The sequence below is a fragment of the Eutrema salsugineum genome, unplaced genomic scaffold (genome assembly GCF_000478725.1).
Source record: "Eutrema salsugineum unplaced genomic scaffold, Eutsalg1_0 scaffold_1, whole genome shotgun sequence".
Taxonomy (NCBI): Eukaryota; Viridiplantae; Streptophyta; class Magnoliopsida; order Brassicales; family Brassicaceae; genus Eutrema; species Eutrema salsugineum.
In genome coordinates this window covers 1,781,062-1,799,168 of record NW_006256909.1, presented here as the reverse complement: position 1 = coordinate 1,799,168, position 18,107 = coordinate 1,781,062, and the positions used below count along the sequence as shown (strand labels likewise).

The 18,107-nt window shown below is 39.9% G+C and overlaps 3 protein-coding genes across 3 annotated transcripts; 1 reads left to right on the top strand and 2 right to left on the bottom strand.

The window, feature by feature from the left end:
- Positions 1-125: 125 nt before the first annotated feature.
- On the bottom strand, positions 126-7,699 carry LOC18028247 (DNA-directed RNA polymerase II subunit 1). Its single transcript, XM_024148614.1, has 14 exons — positions 7,387-7,699; positions 6,907-7,170; positions 6,438-6,740; positions 6,206-6,364; positions 5,893-6,054; positions 5,592-5,812; positions 5,376-5,517; positions 4,952-5,287; positions 4,571-4,857; positions 4,150-4,408; positions 999-4,057; positions 834-905; positions 483-690; positions 126-394 (listed from the first exon to the last, which is right to left on the bottom strand). The coding sequence occupies exons 1-13, from the start codon at positions 7,468-7,470 to the stop codon at positions 525-527; spliced, it is 5,514 nt and encodes a 1,837-aa protein (XP_024004382.1). The 5' UTR covers positions 7,471-7,699; the 3' UTR covers positions 126-394; positions 483-524.
- A 258-nt stretch (positions 7,700-7,957) lies between these two features.
- Positions 7,958-9,923, top strand: LOC18028428 (probable prolyl 4-hydroxylase 11). The gene is made up of 7 exons (XM_024148626.1): positions 7,958-8,025; positions 8,326-8,638; positions 8,917-9,014; positions 9,109-9,206; positions 9,353-9,452; positions 9,571-9,722; positions 9,850-9,923. Exons 1-7 carry the CDS (start codon positions 7,958-7,960, stop codon positions 9,921-9,923), a joined length of 903 nt encoding a protein of 300 aa, XP_024004394.1.
- Positions 9,924-10,354: 431 nt separating this feature from the next.
- Positions 10,355-15,691, bottom strand: LOC18028427 (aconitate hydratase 1). Its single transcript, XM_006411993.2, has 20 exons — positions 15,557-15,691; positions 15,283-15,387; positions 15,038-15,198; positions 14,838-14,930; positions 14,574-14,759; positions 14,312-14,473; positions 14,003-14,147; positions 13,747-13,889; positions 13,609-13,665; positions 13,430-13,509; positions 13,275-13,350; positions 12,827-13,012; positions 12,655-12,722; positions 12,459-12,577; positions 12,251-12,372; positions 12,060-12,158; positions 11,503-11,982; positions 11,107-11,205; positions 10,773-11,015; positions 10,355-10,637 (listed from the first exon to the last, which is right to left on the bottom strand). The coding sequence occupies exons 1-20, from the start codon at positions 15,558-15,560 to the stop codon at positions 10,569-10,571; spliced, it is 2,697 nt and encodes an 898-aa protein (XP_006412056.1). The 5' UTR covers positions 15,561-15,691; the 3' UTR covers positions 10,355-10,568.
- Between the last annotated feature and the right edge of the window lie 2,416 nt (positions 15,692-18,107).

Here is an 18,107-nt window from a genome sequence, read left to right as displayed (position 1 = left end):
CAAAACTGAAGAAAATAAATTATTTTAAAAAAGTTTAGACTTTTTCTTTCTAATTGAAAAGTAGGTCATATGTCCATCAAAGAAACAAAATATTCTAGATTCAAATCTACTCGATGAAGCAACAGTAAAATAAAGAATCCTTTCACATGTCTATTTTGAGAGCAACAACTCAAAAATTAGACGAAAAGCCCAAGTTTATGATGATTTTTGTTCATAGGGATCAACTGTTTATATTATAACTTTATGGATAAGTTTTAAAACAATTTACAAATCACCAAAGCCAAAAAAGGATTTACTAAGAAAACCCACTGATACGAAGTTGTCCACAGGAGATGACATTGAAACGGTTTCCTCCTTTTCTCAGCTCCACCGTCTCTGAATTTATCCCCTGCTGCTGGTTAAACGAAATAACACGTGGCTAGGCTTGTTAGGAAGTAGGACATTTAACGCCAGCAATGGTTCCAAGAGATTTTAGACGTTACCTAAAAACTTAAAACGTCTCTTGTCTCTCTCTCTTTCAAGTTTCAAGGGTTGCTTTTATCATCCTTATTGCCATCTTTTCCACTCTTGTCATTTTTATCACCCTCATGTGGTGTATACTGTCCCGTAGATGACGGTGAATAACCAGGTAGTGTTGGCGAGTAACCTGCGCTTGGGCTGTAGTCAGGGCTTGCTCCTGAGCTGTATGGGCTGAGACAGAATTTTAGAACAACAACACGGTTAGTCTTTTTGCTACAATTCCAATGCTAAAGAAGATAGACGGTGATTATTTACAAAATGAGACCGATGCATACAACAGATTCTAAGTAACAAGCTGGTAAACAAAGTTGAACCTGCTAGGACTGTATGTTGGACTTGAAGGTGAATAAGATGGAGATGTGGGTGAGTAGGATGGTGATGTCGGGCTGCAGAGTAAAAGAGTGTCCCGAGTGTTAATGAATAGAGAAGATGACACAATGTCACCACGAATCGAAGCGTCATAGAGGTATTCAAATTACCTGTAATTTGGAGATGTAGGACTGTAGGGGCTAGCTGGCGATAGTCTTGCATTGCTAGGAGAGTAAGCCAGAGATGGGCTGTATTTAGCAGACTGAGGGTTGTAGCTTGGAGACGTAGGACCGTAACTAGGTGATGTTGGGCTGTAGCTTGGTGAAGTTGGGCTGTAGCCAGGAGACGTAGGGCTGTATGCGGGTGAAGTAGGACTGTAAGAAGGTGAAGTGGGACTGTAGGAGGGTGAAGTAGGACTGTAAGAAGGTGATGTTGGGCTGTAAGATGGTGATGTTGGGCTGTAAGAAGGAGAGGTCGGGCTGTATGCAGGTGAAGTCGGGCTATACGCGGGCGAGGTCGGGCTATAAGCAGGCGATGTCGGGCTGTAACTCGGAGAAGTGGGGCTGTAGCTCGGTGATGTCGGGCTGTAGCTCGGGGACGTTGGGCTATAGCTTGGAGATGTTGGGCTGTAGCTAGGAGAGGTGGGAGAATAGGAAGGACTTGTAGGAGAATAAGCAGGGCTTGTTGGGCTATAGCCAGGAGAACTGGGGCTGTAGGTTGGTGAAGTGGGACTATAACCGGGAGAAGTCGGGCTATATCCAGGTGAAGTGGGACTGTAACCGGGAGAAGTAGGACTGTATCCAGGGGATGATAGGCTGTAGCCTGGAGATGAAGTGGGCGAAAAGGCCATCCCACCAACATATGGAGAGAACTGTGCATCTGACATTGGCGATAAACGCATATTTGGACTGAGGAGATAGTTTGGGGACATCATGCCTTCATGATAAGGAGTGCCTGAAGGTGAACGAGCAGGAGTCATTCCAAACTCTAGACCATCCATATAGCTAGGGAGCTGAAGTTCAATCGCATTCTTCAGCATCTCGTCATTCAGATACAGTTCACAGTCTCCTGTCCCAATAGGTGCGAGTTGGCCAAGCATTATATTCTCTGTAACACCCCGTAAGCAGTCTGTCTCAGCATAAGCTGCAGCATCCAACAGAATATCAACCGTTTCTTCAAAAGAGCATCTCATCAGAGGCCCAGTGTCGTTTCTATTGATACCATGTCGAGTGATAGCCATTAGATGACCACGATAGGTCATGGTATCACACAAGATGGCAAGATGTCGGTAATTCACATAGGAGCCATCAAAAGAAATCACAACACGCAGTTCATCCAACAAAGCACGACGAACTGCCTCAATACCGAGAACTTCAATAATTTCAATCAAGTGATTGCTTGTTGTCCTCTTTGGATCCACATCTTCATGGCACATAACAGCTAAGAGATTAACACCTTCAGTATCTAACATCCACTCCTCAGATGTCTTGAATCCTCCCTCCTCATCAAACCTGCTTTTTCTAACCTGCTTGATGAAAACCTTATTGATGTCTGGAATACCTCTGAGCGCCATTTCTGTCAGCATGTTGCTCTCAATCTTTTTAAGGAAAACATCATCTTCAGCTGATTCATCTTGCGCTTCTCCCTTCGCTCCTTCGTCGTTCATAATGCGGATTCGAAGGATCAGTTTTTGAGCATTGTCATCATTGAATATGCAAGTCAGGTCATCATCAAACTCAAGGTTGATCTTCCCCGCAATATCAGCCATACTCAATTTCTTATCAACCATCATCTCACGATTCAACTCTATACGAAGCAGCCAAGGAGATATTTTATCCGGAGAAACATCTTCATCTGGCATTTCATAGTAGGACCTCACAAATTCAAAATCTTCTTCAATAATAGTACTCATCGGATCTGGGTCATACCAGACCTCCGTAGCTTGAGTGACACTTCTGAGAGTAGTGTACTCCAGCGCACACTGAACAGTCTTAGCCCCCTCTTTTGATTTGCTAGCTTCTGGTGTGAGGTAGACAGATAGGGAAGGTGTTTTGATCCTTTTGGCAACATTAATAATTTCTCGCAACCTGGGAACACCGAGCGTAACATTCTTTGCACTGACACCAGCATAATGGAAAGTGTTCAGAGTCATCTGCGTAGCAGGCTCTCCAATTGATTGAGCAGCAACGCAACCGATCATTTCCCCGGGGGCTACCAGCGACTGTAAAAATCTCGATTCTATCTCACCAATGACCCACTCAAAAGCCTCGCGGCTGAGCTTGTATTCCTCCAAAACTCTTTTACTAGCAAGAGTGCTGCGAAGCAAAATGTTGAAGAACAGAGTGGCATTCTTCTGTGCTTCCACACTCAAGGCATCATCACCGGGAACAACCAACAGCCTCTCCTGTAGTTTATCAACAGCATCAACAATTTCAACAGGGTGCATATCCGAAATCTTGCGCAAGTCAATCTTGAAAGTCTTCTGGGCATTCCAGATATGCCTCTTGATGTTAACAGGCAATGGCCAAGTGCTATCACCATTTGTTGCAATTTCAGTCCCGAGCTGGTATCTGTCAGCCTCAAGTTTCTGATATTCCGCATCAAATACATCACGCAACTCCCGGATCCCTTTCAAGTCCTCAAGATGTTCATCACTTAGGTATGTAGGATTCCAGTTTTCGTCGTCAATCTCATACTTGAAAGTCCTATCGAACTCGGATTTCTTCATCTTTAAGGAATCCAGCTTCTGTGATTCTATCCATACAGCATCCATACCATCTTCCCCATAAAGAAATTGGATAACATCACCCAACGAGTTTCTGACTGTCCCATCATATTTTACCATAATATCCTCCATAGCCTTAACCAATCGCCTTTGAATGTATCCAGTTTCTGATGTCTTCACAGCAGTATCAATAAGACCTTCCCTTCCACCCATTGCGTGGAAAAAGAACTCTTGGGGAGTCAACCCACGTAGGTACGAATTCTCAACAAAGCCACGACTTTCAGGACCATAATCATCTTTGGTGAAATGAGGCAATGTCCGCCCATCAAATCCAAATGGGATCCGCTTCCCTTCTACATTTTGCTGACCAACACACGCTGTCATTTGAGATATATTAATGAAACTTCCTTTGGATCCTGCTGTCACCATGGCCTTAAGGTTGTTGGTTTCTGCTAGACTCTTTTGAGCACTACTTCCAGCATCGTCACGAGCTTTATTCAAGACCTACAAGAGCAGATTATGAGTCAGCATAGACAAGATAATCACTAGCAACGCGCCATATGAAAATATCTATTGCTATCTAGCCATTAATGTACCTGATTAACCCTGTTCTCAAATGTCTCTGTCATAGTTCGCCCCGGTTCAGGGTCCAATTTCTTTTCCTGGAACTGACGGATAAGGTCCTTCACAGCAGTTTTCGCATTAGAAATAGTTTCATTAATTTTCTCCATTGTTGACGAATCAGCAATTGTGTCACCAATTCCAATGGTAAAACCATTCTGCAGAAGCCAGTAGTTGACAAGCCATTGAGTATGACCGAGGAATTTCCTAGCTGCATCAGGACCAACCTCTTCCCTATAAAACAAAATATTCAAAAAAAAAAAAGAATTACAAACAAAAAAGCTCATGAAACCAATTAGTATATTTTAGCCACATAAGCATTTGTGACAAACAACAATCAACACTAAAATCTTGATACTTTTTTTTGTGTCAAGTGAACAGGGTGCAGCATCTTACCAAATGACATGCACGAGACTTCCATTACCGGTACCAAGGGTCTTTTTGCAGAGAGTTCCGGCAAGAAGTTCCCCTCTTTCAATTCGCACTTGAGTATCCCCTGGAGTTATGAATCCAGTCTCTTGATCCGAGTGCCAAGCAGAGTACCTGAACAGATTTATCTGCTTTGGTATGATGAGATTAAAGACTTGTTTGCCAGTCCAAAGAGGACGCGGCTTCAAAATTGCAGGAGCTGGAACTTTCCCGTCGAAGTCCTCCCACCACATAAGTGTATTCATGAATACATCCTGAAAATGGAATAGATATCAGCAAAGGAGTTGGTTTATCGTCTCATCAAACACGGCCAGAGCTTTATCAAGCAACCGCTACTGAAATGGTTACCTTCTCTATGAAGGTGTCTCTCTTTGTAATTTTACGGCATCCTAGGAGGGTATCCTGCACAATACCCATCACAGGCCTATTCGCCTGGGGAGAGACGATACATTTAGGAACCATCATCAGCTCTAACACCTCGGCTCTGGTCTCAAATGATTGTGGTACATGCATGTTCATCTCATCCCCATCAAAATCGGCATTGTAAGGAGAGGTGACAGACAAATTCAGACGGAAAGTGGAATATGGCATGATCCTAATCCTGTGACCCATGATAGACATTTTGTGCAGACTTGGTTGACGATTAAACAGAACAAAATCACCATCAATTAAGTGCCGTTCCACCTGTGACCAAGAAAGCATAGAAAAATGACTACTTCCACAAAAAACCTCTGTGGCTTGAGTAGATAGAATAAAGAAAAGCAGTAAATACTTTGTATCCAAGTTCCAAATGATGATCACTGCTCTTCTTAAGGTACCGAAGATCTAGCCTTTGGCCATCATCCCGAATAATATATTTCGCCCCAGTCTTGCCAGGTGGAGGATGTGGCCCATAATCAACGAGCTCCTTTAATCTGCCAGTAAAATATTGTCAGCAAAATATGGAGACAATACTTTCTGAAAATAAATAAACACAAGAAGTACTAACCTTTCAATGTTATATGGAGTAACTGTTTCTGGGTATGTGAGATTCAAAGCAATACTCCACGGTACACCAAGTTCATCGATATTTATTGTTGGATCTGGAGTAATAACAGTACGAGCTGAGAAATCAACTCGTTTTCCCATCAAATTCCCCCTGATTCTGCCTTCCTTCGCCTTCAGCCTACTACATATTGATTTAATAGGCCTCCCTGATTTTTGTGTAGCCTGAAGGAAATAAAGGCAAACCCAGATAAAGCAACGTTTGTATGTATCATATCCGATCTGGAAGGATACAAAAGCATTACCCTTGGCTGTCCAGGCAACTCATTATCAAAATATGTGGCTATATGAAACTGCAAGAGTTGTGTAAACTCTGAAATAATATGAGCTGGTGCTCCATTTTTTTCCTGTCTTTTCAAGTTTTCATTGTGTCGAATAATCATGGCTAGCTGATGAGTCAAGTCATCCTGCACCAAAAACAAGCATGAACTCAGGGACATACATTCGGTTGGTATAGTTAAAAAGCAAGTTGAAAATGATAATGATATTGTCAGTCAAGACTAACTCTGTACTCGAATCTAAGCAAGATTTTATTCAGTAAAACCAAGTCTGACTTGCCTCACTTCTGGAAGTGGCATCCATCATTACAGATGGTCTGACAGGGGGTGGAGGAATAGGAAGGACTTCTAGAATCATCCAGTCAGGACGAGCATACTTAGGGTTGAACCCTAAGAGCTGACAATCCTCGTCACTAATCCTCTTCAGCACACTCAAAACCTGCACGAATCTCACATGCCATCAGATTACACCACCCAAGAAGAGGTAAGTTCATTCGTAAGAAGGGACGAACCCTATCAGCACCGAGTGTCTGTTTCCTTTCTGCGGGCTCCGGAAGCTGGTCCGGCTCATCGGTTTTCTTCCTTGTTATTTTATACTCTGCAGTCATCTTCATGCCCTCAATAGTCAGCTTTGGTTGCTGTGCACCACATCCACCACGGCTTTTTTTAACTGGTTCGTCTGTGTCTTGGTTTTGGACATCGTCAATTTCATCACCACCTTCACATTTGGTCTTGTTTTTGCAGGCATCCAGAATCTTCTTAAGCCTATTCTTGGGATTCTTTATCTTCATAGCCTGCTTAAACTTATGGTCCTCCTTCATGAAAAAAAAAAAAGAAACAATTGGATTATTCTCAACACAAAGGAATCCAATCTATCTTCCCTAAAAAGCATAATCCTCTGGTAAATTCAAGAGGAAAACTAAGTCATACAAATATGTAAGTAAAAAAGGGGATGCAACGTCAAGATGAGTTCCTCCGTACCTCATCAGCTAAAATCTTGGAGCAATTGAAGCAAACACATCGCATGATACTCAAGACAGTCTTCATAAAACCGACATGAAACATTGGCTTAGCGAGCTCAAGATGGCCAAAATGCCCTGGACACTCGGCCATGTTAGCCATACATGTCTCACACTTCACCTTCCGATCAATCGTACCAAGCCGAATATCGCTCAATCCTCCCACCTTAGGTTTACCCTTCTCGGTGGTCTCACTATGCTCAACGTGTATAACTGACATTTGCCTCTGGAAAAAAAATTAAAAGGCAGAAAGCCATTAGCAACCAGCGATACACAATTCCTACTTATAGCTTCCAATTCACATCAATAGATTGAAAAGAACATGCTCCCCAGCTAAACTTATCGATTTCCATTACTATATATAGCCCCCTCCAATTTCCCCGCCGGCCAAACAGACGGCGGAGCAATGAGCTAGAGAACTCGAAAGAGAAAGGAGCATTACGATCTCATCGGGGCTGAGTATGCCAAACTGGACCACCCGGACCTTGGAGACCTCGGCTGGAGAGAACGGAAACCGCGTATCCATGGCGGCGAAACTCCGATCAAGGACAAATCAAAAGAAACGAAAACCCTAGAACGTGAATTAGAAGAGAATCAAAATTGATTCAAACCCTTATTGTGTTTCCCTCTCTTTCCGATTTGTTTGATTCTATAAGTCAGTTTACAGTCTACTTGAGCTAATTTTTTTTCGTTTTTCCCTCTGGTTCGACAGGACCCCAGATCTGGATTTCTCTCGTCTCTTCACGAGGAGAGATATGAGCAAAGAGAGAAAAATGGTACCCTAAGCCTGTATTTATAGAATAATAAAGCGAACAAAGCGGCCGCTTCTTAGAGGTCGGTTAAGTTTATTGGGCCGTAAATGCTCAGGCCCAATTATAATCTTTTTCTTTCTCTTATTTTTTTTCCTTTTTCCTCGGAATGTAAACTTCTTGAAATGGATTGTAACGAGCCTGCGACGGCGCTGACCAAAGACACGCGTCTCTAGAGCAAATTAAATTCGGGAAATCAAAAGTATGAAGATTCGGTTTTCTATCGGTTTAGTTGGTTTATGTTCACTGTTCATATTCCGGTTGACTGAATCGTACAACCCCAATTTTTACCCAGCAAAAAAATAGATAGATTTTTGAAAAGAACAATAATTTACCTCTACTTATAATTTATTTCTTTAAACTGAAATTGTTGCTAAACTTAGTCTTATTTCCTATTTTTCCATATTCATCTCTATTTTGTATTATTTCTTCTTTTCTTTTTTTACTTATTTATATTAAGGGATTTATGTAGGTTGATTTGTAATTATTACTCTTCCTCATTCAAACTTACGATAAATAAAAGAACCCTAGATAAAAGCCTCAAATCGCTCTCTCTCTCTCTCTCACTAAAGGGAATTCATTGTCTTGATGACGACATCACTGTGTACCAAGCAGTATCTGAGGCAGTGGTTGTATAAACTGAAGATATGCAATGTTTCAGATTTAATGGAGCACATAGACACGTTCAAACAAATAATCGGTGATCTTGTATCTGTGGATTTAAACACAGATAATCCCATGGTTTTGTTGTGTTCTTTGCCCCCTTTGTTGACAGCACTTACTTGTAACAAAGAGAAAGTTTCTGCTTCGTTGCGTTTTCCTAACGAGCGCTGGCCCGAAGTCATCTCTTGGGAGCCTAGAGCTTTCGTTTACCACAATTTTTTGGTATGTTCTCTTTTCTTCTCTGGGATAAAATTTTGATTAGTTATGTTATATGCTTTATAAGGACTTCACATCTTCATGCTAAAAAAACAAAAACAAGTTCATGCTAGTTCATATAGTTTTGATATTTCTTGTCAGACAAGGTAACGAAATTAGTACTCTTTTTTACTAAACTTTCCAATGTAGTTTCTCTCACGAGAAAGAAAAAATGTAGATTGTGAAATGATCTATAATGTTTGGGATTTTGATATTAGAATATGTTATTCTTGAAATATTGTAAGACAAATGAAGAATGTGAGCACTTGATTAGCCTCGCGAAACCTAGTATGGTGAAGTCGAAAGTGGCTTATGAGACAACCGGAGTGTCTAAAGAAAGCAGGTTTTGTACTCAGCTTTGTGTTCTTCTTCTTTTTTTTGCCCTTTTCAATTTTAATTTGGAAAGATTTGAGAATAAGAAATCCGTTAATCTGCAGCAAACGGACGAGCACGGAAACTTCTATTAGAAGAGGACATGACAAAATCGTGCAAGACATTGAGAAAAGGATTTCAGAATTCACCTTCATTCCTGTAGGTATGTGCCTTATGTTTCTGTCCAAAACTTAATCATACAATTTTGAAGTTTCGTGCCGCACAAGGAAATGTTGATGGTCAAAGATCATTTTTTTTTTTTAACGACGTTGTTACTCTTCATGTGGAGTTAATGTTATGTAACTGCAGAGAATGGAGAAGCGCTTCAAGTTATCCACTATGAAGTTGGGCAGAAATTTGAGCCTCACTTTGACGGATTTCAAAGAATTGCTACTTTCCTTATGTACCTGTATGTGAACTATAAAAACCCTTTTTATAAATAATCTTTAACATCAGCCACAAGAAAAGAATTTTTGCAATGCGTAACGTTAATCATCTTTTTCTGATTGTACTATACTGCTAATTAGCTCGGACGTTGATCAAGGCGGGGAAACAGTTTTCCCTTTAGCCAAAGGAAAGATTAGTAAAGGAGGACTCTCTGTTTTACCAAAGAAGAGAGACGCTTTACTCTTCTGGAACATGAGGCCTGACGGGTCTCAAGACCCTTTTAGTAACCATGGTGAGAGATTGTGAGAGAGAGATTGCCTTTCTATATAAAATTGTCTTAACCCGTAATTAATATACCCTTTTGACTAAGTTGAGATCATGAGAAGTTAAACCAAAATCTCTCACGTTGAATGATTCAGGTGGTAATCTAGTAATCAAAGGGAACAAGTGGGCAGCAACTAAATGGTTACACTTTCAAGAGTATCAATCATAATAAAAGAAGCTCGCTTTTGAAGAGGTAAAGCTCTTAAACTCCTCACGTTAGTGATGAAATCGTTTGCATTGTCTCAGATTGGTTTAATGATTCTGTCGTCTCATTTGTACTTACAGGTTCCCATGATCTCAAACAACCTCGACATCATTTCTTTCTTCGTTTCGTTGGAGTAAAACCTCTAGCTCACTTAGAAATCGAAAAAAAAAAACAGTTCTATGTGTGCATATACCCGCTCGTACTCAGTTTTTTTTTTTTTTTGGGTCAGTTTCCGCTGTGAATACATAATCAGTATTTGATTACCAAAAACTACAAAAATTTATGTGTTTATTCCCATTGGCAGAATATGTTCTACTATTGCGTGTTATTACCCATCATTTGGGGGACTCCTAAAAAAAGTTGAAATTGCAAGTTCAAAATAAAACAAAAGAGACACAAAAAAAAGAGATCTCATATTTATTTCAAAAAAAAAAAGACTTGACAGTGACAAAGGTTCCAATTGACTAGCAAGAAGGAAGAGATGAAGGAGAATAAGAAGAAAGACAGAAACCAAAGTTCAAAATAACGCCATTCTTGTCGTCCTCCCTGAAAACATTTTTATTGCGACAAACCTTTTGGATATAAAAGTCTCCCGTGGCTTTACCAGATTTATTGTTTGATCAGATTCCTGATTACGTATTGCAATATCCCTCCGTGATTGAAATATTCCAACTCCACCTGCCATTCCAAATTCCTCTTTATATTATATCAGTCTGTTTTGAAGCTTAAAAAAAAATCAGACGAAAAGGAAGCCAAAATAGATCATCATCGGAGAGAGAGAGAGGGAGTTGAACCCATATTTACTTATTTTACCTCTGTGTCGAATCGGAGTGTACATGTGAACGATTTGCCATTGTTTGTAATTACCGTTACATCTTGTCCTGGTTTGATCTCACTAACATTGTTTGGAAGCTCAATGGTGTAAAGCTCCTGGCCCGTTAAGCCTAGAGTCTCGGCATCTTCTCCTGTCTTGAAGCACAAAGGTATGATCCCCATTCCCACCAGATTGCTTCTGTGAATTCTCTCAAAGCTCTTCGAGATCACAGCTTTCACGCCCTGTCGTAAAATTTTAAAAACAGCATAAATATGTAAAAAATATGTTTGTTAAGTACGAAAAAACCCGAAACATGTAAGCTAAGAAGTGTACCAGAAGCATTGGACCCTTAGCAGCCCAATCACGAGAACTCCCACTTCCATATTCAGCACCAGCCAAAATGACTGTGTCGCGTCCCTCGTTCCTGTATTTCTGGTACAACACAACAAGAGAATAATTTGATACGAACAAAAGCTATGGAACTGCTATTCTACTTTAAAATGGCCAAACAAGAGAGACTTGATCAATGAAAGACTCAATTCTCGACCCCAAAATAAAATAGAATTCTATTGAGACATCATTATAAAGTCAGCCCTCGCTGTATGCTCTCTAAGAGTTGAGCTGCTGAACTATTCTTCAAAGCTTAGAGTTATCCCGACCAATCCTCATGATCAAAGAGCTAGAATTTGAGGTTTTATAAAGGATCAAGAAAGTGTGTGGGATTCATACCATGGCAGCATCGAAAACAGAAAGCTTCTCTCCACTGGGAATGTGAACTGTTTTGGGACCAACTTCTCCTTTCAAGTGTTTGTTGACAATACGGATATTGGCGAAAGTTCCTCTCGCCATAATCTCGTCATTACCACGGCGACTCCCGTAAGAGTTGAAGTCTCTTCTATCCACACCTCGTTCCATCAAGTACTTAGCCGCGGGACTGTCCTTGTGGATGCTACCGGCTGGTGAGATGTGATCGGTGGTAATACTGTCTCCGAAATTGAGCAAACAGTAGGCATCTTTCACACCGTGTGGACCCGGTGGAGACATGGTCATGCCCTTGAAATAAGGCGGCTCATGAATGTAAGTTGATTTAGGATCCCATTCATATAGTGTGCCGGATGCGACAGATAACTGATTCCACATGGAATTCCCTTTGGTGATTGCTTCATATGTAGCTTTGAACATATCAGGAAGGACACTAGATTGCACAACCTGAAAAAACGAGACAGAATTTGACATCACTTCCAATTATAAAATATCTTATTGTTTGTGTACTGCACGAGCAGTACCTCGGAAACTTCTTTGTTAGAGGGCCATATGTCCCTGAAAAATATCTGTTTGCCATCTTTACCAGTTCCAATGGGCTCCGTCTCGAAATCAATGTCAACCTACAAGAACATTCATGGGAATGATTCAGTGCTTCATATTAACTTGAATGCTTAATTGCTATGTAATGGTTTGAGAGTTAGCATCAACATACAGTGCCAGCCAGTGCATAGGCTACAACAAGCGGAGGGGAAGCGAGATAGTTTGCTCTTGTTAACGGATGAACACGTCCCTCAAAGTTTCTGTTCCCCGACAACACAGCGGATGCCACCAAGTCTTGTACATATATGAAACATAATTTAGTTTCACCTTCGAATATTCAAGTGAATACGCATTACATGACAAACTATTTGAGGACTTACCATTATCAACAATTGCTGACGCCACAGCTTCATGGATATCCCCCGAGTTTCCGATGCAGGTGGTGCACCCATAACCAACTATACTGAAACCGAGCTGATTCAAGTACTTCTGCAAGCCACTGCAAGACTCGAAAACTCAGGAACACATAACACAAGGTAATGAATAACAACACATTCAATGATGTATCTGCAGTACCTCTTTGCCAAGTACTTTGTTACAACTCCAGAGCCAGGAGCAAGACTAGTTTTAATCCATGGCTTAACCTAATAATGGAGAAATTCACACACTTTTATTACTCTCAATGCACAGAAACATATTAAAACACCATCACAAAAAGGAGCAGGTCAGAAAGGAACAGTAGTCAAACCTCCAGTCCTAATTCGCAGGCCTTTTTGGCAACCAAGGCAGCGCCAAGCATTACACTAGGGTTTGAGGTATTTGTGCAACTGGTGATTGCTGCTATAACAACATCTCCATGTCTAAGCTGTGCTGGGGTCCCGTTAAAATTGAACTCTACAGCCTTACTCTGTGCTTCTTTTGGTACGGCAAAACCCTGGAAACATATGGATAAGTAGAATCACTAACCAAAATTTTTGTCAACTGGGACTAACTTATAAAATCGAAAGTGTTGCAGGACACAGTTATTAATTAAACCTAGTTAATAACTCAAACGCCTCAACATGATACCTACTACTATTGTTTCAAAACCACAGGAACATTTGCTAGACGTGCCAACTTTTTACAACAGACTAAGCTTTCGGGACTGCAAGCATTCACTTTAAAATTTTCTTCTGAACACAAAGGAGAGTTCTAACCTTGAATCCGACTCTGTTATCCAAGCAAGAATGCCAGTCCGCTTTCATTTCCTTCAAAGGAACGCGATCATGTGGCCTGTATTGTGAATAGAGAATCAATGTTACAAGAAGAATAGAACCTAGACAAAGTCTATATAGATATTCGCTATTAGTACCTCTTTGGACCAGATACACAGGGTTCCACATCCTCGAGATTCAATTCCAGATTTGAGGAGTATACTGTCTTACTCTCGGGCTGAGATGAGTAAAAATTTCCAAGTGGAGAATATGTTATGCTCTATGATAGATGAAAATGGACAAAGAAATGAAGCATTAGAAATGCCCAAGGTTTAACCTCACTGTAGTCCACAAACATCTTGTTTGCTCGTAAATACGCCTCTATCATAGAGACCTGAAATTCAATTCACAAATCACTACCCTGATGAAAAGCAATAGCACGCTTAAATGTATAATCCCCTAGGCAACCCCTTACAGTGTCATCGCTCCTGCCTGTCAACTTGAGGTACTGCAAAGTGACATGATCGACGGGGAAGAATCCCATGGTTGCACCGTACTCAGGAGACATATTAGCAATTGTAGCACGATCAGCTAAAGACAATTCTCTCATCCCTTCCCCTGTGTTGGAAAAAGCAATGATGCATATTTGAGTTAGCCTAACTCAGTCAGGTACTGGATAAGTACAAAAAATGACAGATATCAAATATGATATCAAATTTTCATGAACGTACCGTGAAATTCAACAAACTTTCCAACTACTCCATGCTTCCTCAGCATCTGAGTCACTGTTAAGACCAAATCAGTAGCTGTCATTCCATCTCTTAGTTTTCCCGTTAGCTTGAAACCCACAACACCAGGCAGGACCATGCTCATTGGCTGCATTGAAAGAGTTAAATTAATGCTACAGTTATAATAGAAGAAACTTCAACAAAGCGTTAAACTTGAACTGTCAGAGAACCATCCCTATAATAGAACCAACGTTTCATAAAGAGTTCAGACAGTTAGTTCTGAGTTTTCGACCAAACGAGCATCTAATTTACCTGACCAAGCATGGTAGCTTCCGCTTCTATACCGCCAACTCCCCATCCAGCAACACCCAGTCCATCAATCATAGTGGTGTGAGAGTCTGTGCCAACAACACTGTCTGGGTAAAGAAGTCCATTTGTGTTGAAAACAACTCTGGCAAGGTATTCTAGGTTGACCTGTCAAATGCAAATCATAGAACTTAGTATATCTTGAATCAGCATCAAAAAGACTTCCAGCGTCCAATCGAATACAGTTGTTCCTGAATCTTTTACTTACTTGATGAACAATTCCAGAACCAGGAGGTACGACAAGCATGTTGTGAAAGGCATTGGAGCCCCACTTAAGAAAAGCAAATCTTTCTTTGTTACGCTGGAATTCAAGCTCCATGTTTGCCTGCACTGCGTTCTCTGATCTCGCCACGTCCACCTGAACGGAGTGATCAATGACAAGATCTACGGGGACCTGCAAGTATTAGCAAAACTTGTATCATACCAAAAGAACACGTGATATTAACCAATCTCAGTTGTCAGGGAAACTGACCAGCGGATTAATCTTATTAGAATCCCCACCAAGATTGTTCATGGCATCTCTCATGCATGCAAGATCAACAACTGCAGGGACACCAGTAAAGTCCTGAAAAACGAACAGAAAATGTCATTGCAATCGAGAATTTTGCAGGAAATGACAAACTATATCTCGTCAAGATATTCTATAGATCTCATTTCTAAGGCTGTGTCTACCTGAAGAAGCACCCGAGCAGGTTTGAACGGAATCTCAACTTGTTTGGGAGAAGTATTCTCCCAGTCAAGTATCTTCTCGACATCTTTGCTCTTAACTTGAAACTCATCACAGTTACGTATGGCCGATTCGAGAAGTATCCTAATGGAATAAGGCAGTTTATCTGCATCCACAACAACACTCTCAGATTAAAAAAAAAACAAAATACAACAACATTTTTTCATGGGATCATTTGAAGATAACTCACCGATCCTTGGATCGTTGAGAGCAGCCAAGCTGTAGTAGTTCCCGAATTCGCCACCACCGGGCTTTTGTAGCGTCTTCAATATGCAACGGAATGGATTCTCGGAAGCTGAAAACGCATAAGAAACAGAGATCGACACAGGAAATCAAACACAAAACCAGATTTCAAAAAAGGCGAAAATAGTTCGGAAATCAGCATCGACGACGACAACAAGTTCGAAAATCATGAATCATTTATCGATCAAAATCAAAATGGAGAAAGCAGATGGGATCGGTACCCATGGATGATACAGCTCGAGTACAGAAGCAAAGCAGAGATCTGTTTCGAGAGAGAGAGAGAGAGAGAGAGAGAGAGGAGTTAGCGGAGTTGGTGAGGCCTGTGAGTCGGAGCCGATACAGATTTTTATAAGTGAGAATAAAAAAAAATCTGAATGATCCGTGTGGGCTCTTCTCGTCAGAAGTGATGGCTGCTTGATTTTTTTTTTTTTCTTAGTTTTCTTATACGTAATTCTAACTTTTTTTGTGAATATTCATTGCTGTTTTTGTCAAGTGAATTATATTCCTTTTTTGTCGTAAATTATATACTCCTATATTAGTTTGATTTTTCTGTATCATCATCCTCAATTTTATTTTTTTCTCAAAATCAAAATCCTTCCATCCTACCGGTTGGAACAATCAAATTCGTTCATGGTTCCTCAATTTCAACAGGTAATAACAGCTGAGAGACCCTATTTCCTGAATGGATTATAAATGGTAGGGGTGGGCACTTTGGTTTATTTTTGGGTTCGGTTTGAGTTTGGTTTGGTTTGGTTAATTTGGGTTCAATAAAATTCTAACCAAACTCAACTGAAATAAGTTTGGTTCGGTTTGAATTCGGTTTGGTTTAGTTCGGTTTTGTTTTAGTTTGGTTTAATTTTAATTCAAAAAAAACAGTTTGAAGAAAAGAAATTATGTGTTGGTTTAGGTGAAATTTAACATTCCACCATATTTCAAAAAACTAATATTATGATCTAACTAAAAAATTAAATAAAATAAGTATATTAGTTTTTGGTTTGGTTCGGTTTAAAACCAAACCGAACCGAACCGTTCGGGTTGTGAAAAACTTCAACCAAATGGGTTATATATTAAAAATGGATCGGTTTAGTTTGGTTTAAGTTCGATTGGTTCGGTTGGTTTAGTTCGGTTCGGTTTCTTTTCCCACCACTAATAAATTGATCAATAATCCAATTCATCACCAATTCACCACCACCTTCAACCACAGATTTTGTGACAATAAATATGACAACCAAAAAGGAAATTAATATGAGCCGCTCCACTCGAATGTTATGGTCTTGTAAATTTGGGCCCAACCCATCTTTGTTGTTAATCCGTTGGGCCTAGTCCGGCTTAATTAATATTACGTCGTCGTTTTAGTGATTTTATATAAATTGTACTTGTCCTCTAACTGAAAAATGAAAGGAAGTAAAATGCAAACATTTCCTCGGCCGCATAAAATGAAAGCGTACCCAACCCAACCAATTGAACAACCGAAACTCAAATAAGAAAAAATCTCGACTATTCTACATTTTTAGCTCACGGTTACACATCTATTTTTTCATACAAATCGTGGAGCTTCACGTGTTTACTTCGAATATCTTTGTGTAATTGGTTGGTTACTTTTCTTTACCGGACTTGAAAGAGACTCACCTTCTTTGTATACTATGTACTGTTGTTCTTTCTTTCAGTTTTCGTCTCCCTTGTTTGATTGATATGGACAAAACCATATATAAGTATATCTTAGATTTACGGAGTTTTGGGTTGATGATGATTGCATAGAAATAAAGTAAGGAGTAGATATGCAAGTGATGGCCAGGGTAAATTATCATTCACGTCAATACAAAGACGCACCGGTAAAACGTGAGTCGTGACGAGGGTCACCATGTAGATAACCTACCAATCATATTCTTTGTTTATTTTAGCCTTTTTTCTTTCTTTCTTTTTCATGTACTAGCAATTTCACACCCTCTCAATCTCAAATATAACCAGTGGTCGTAAAAAACTGTTTTTCGTTGTTAGATTCAATAGAAATTAACCCTCTATAAAATGTTTACATATATGCAGGAGATCAGTGTAGTTTATCAGAAGTATTAGTGATACGATAAAATATATTATAAGTAAAACAAATCGGCAAGTTCAAGACATATATATAGAAGCCACTCTGGCACTCTCAGTATTAAAACTAACAATTCAAGATACTTATATGAGACGCAACCATCAACCATCATGTATCTCATGCAGCCCTGCTCATGCATATGCTTAAATATGAATTTGATCACTGCGATACTCATGGGACCAGCTTCTGGACCACTGGCCCATGCTGTGGCTATTAAATGGCAGTCACATAATAATATAGGAAATGATGGAGTAGCAAGCGGCAACCTTTATCTGATAACTTCAGTCAAAAATAAATACAATTTTATGATCTATGCCCATCTCCTGACATATAAATTCATTAACTTAGGTGTATTTAATGTTTTACTCTTATGCATGGAAGAGACAGAAAATATCATAATATATATGAATCTAGTTGTTACCGACGACTAATTGCGATAAGTTATTTGTAAGTTTTGTGGAATACAATATCTGCAAACAGTGGTTTCTAATCTTTAACTAGAGTTTGTTTTAAATCTTTTAAAGTCCAAATTTTGAAACAATAGCGCGCGATAAATGTTTTTATTTATAATCTTCAAATATGGTATAAGAACGAATACTAACTAAAACCAACTTTTTTACAACCATAACGTGAAAAACTAATGGTATGTTATATCGTTATCGTTTTGTCTCCACTAA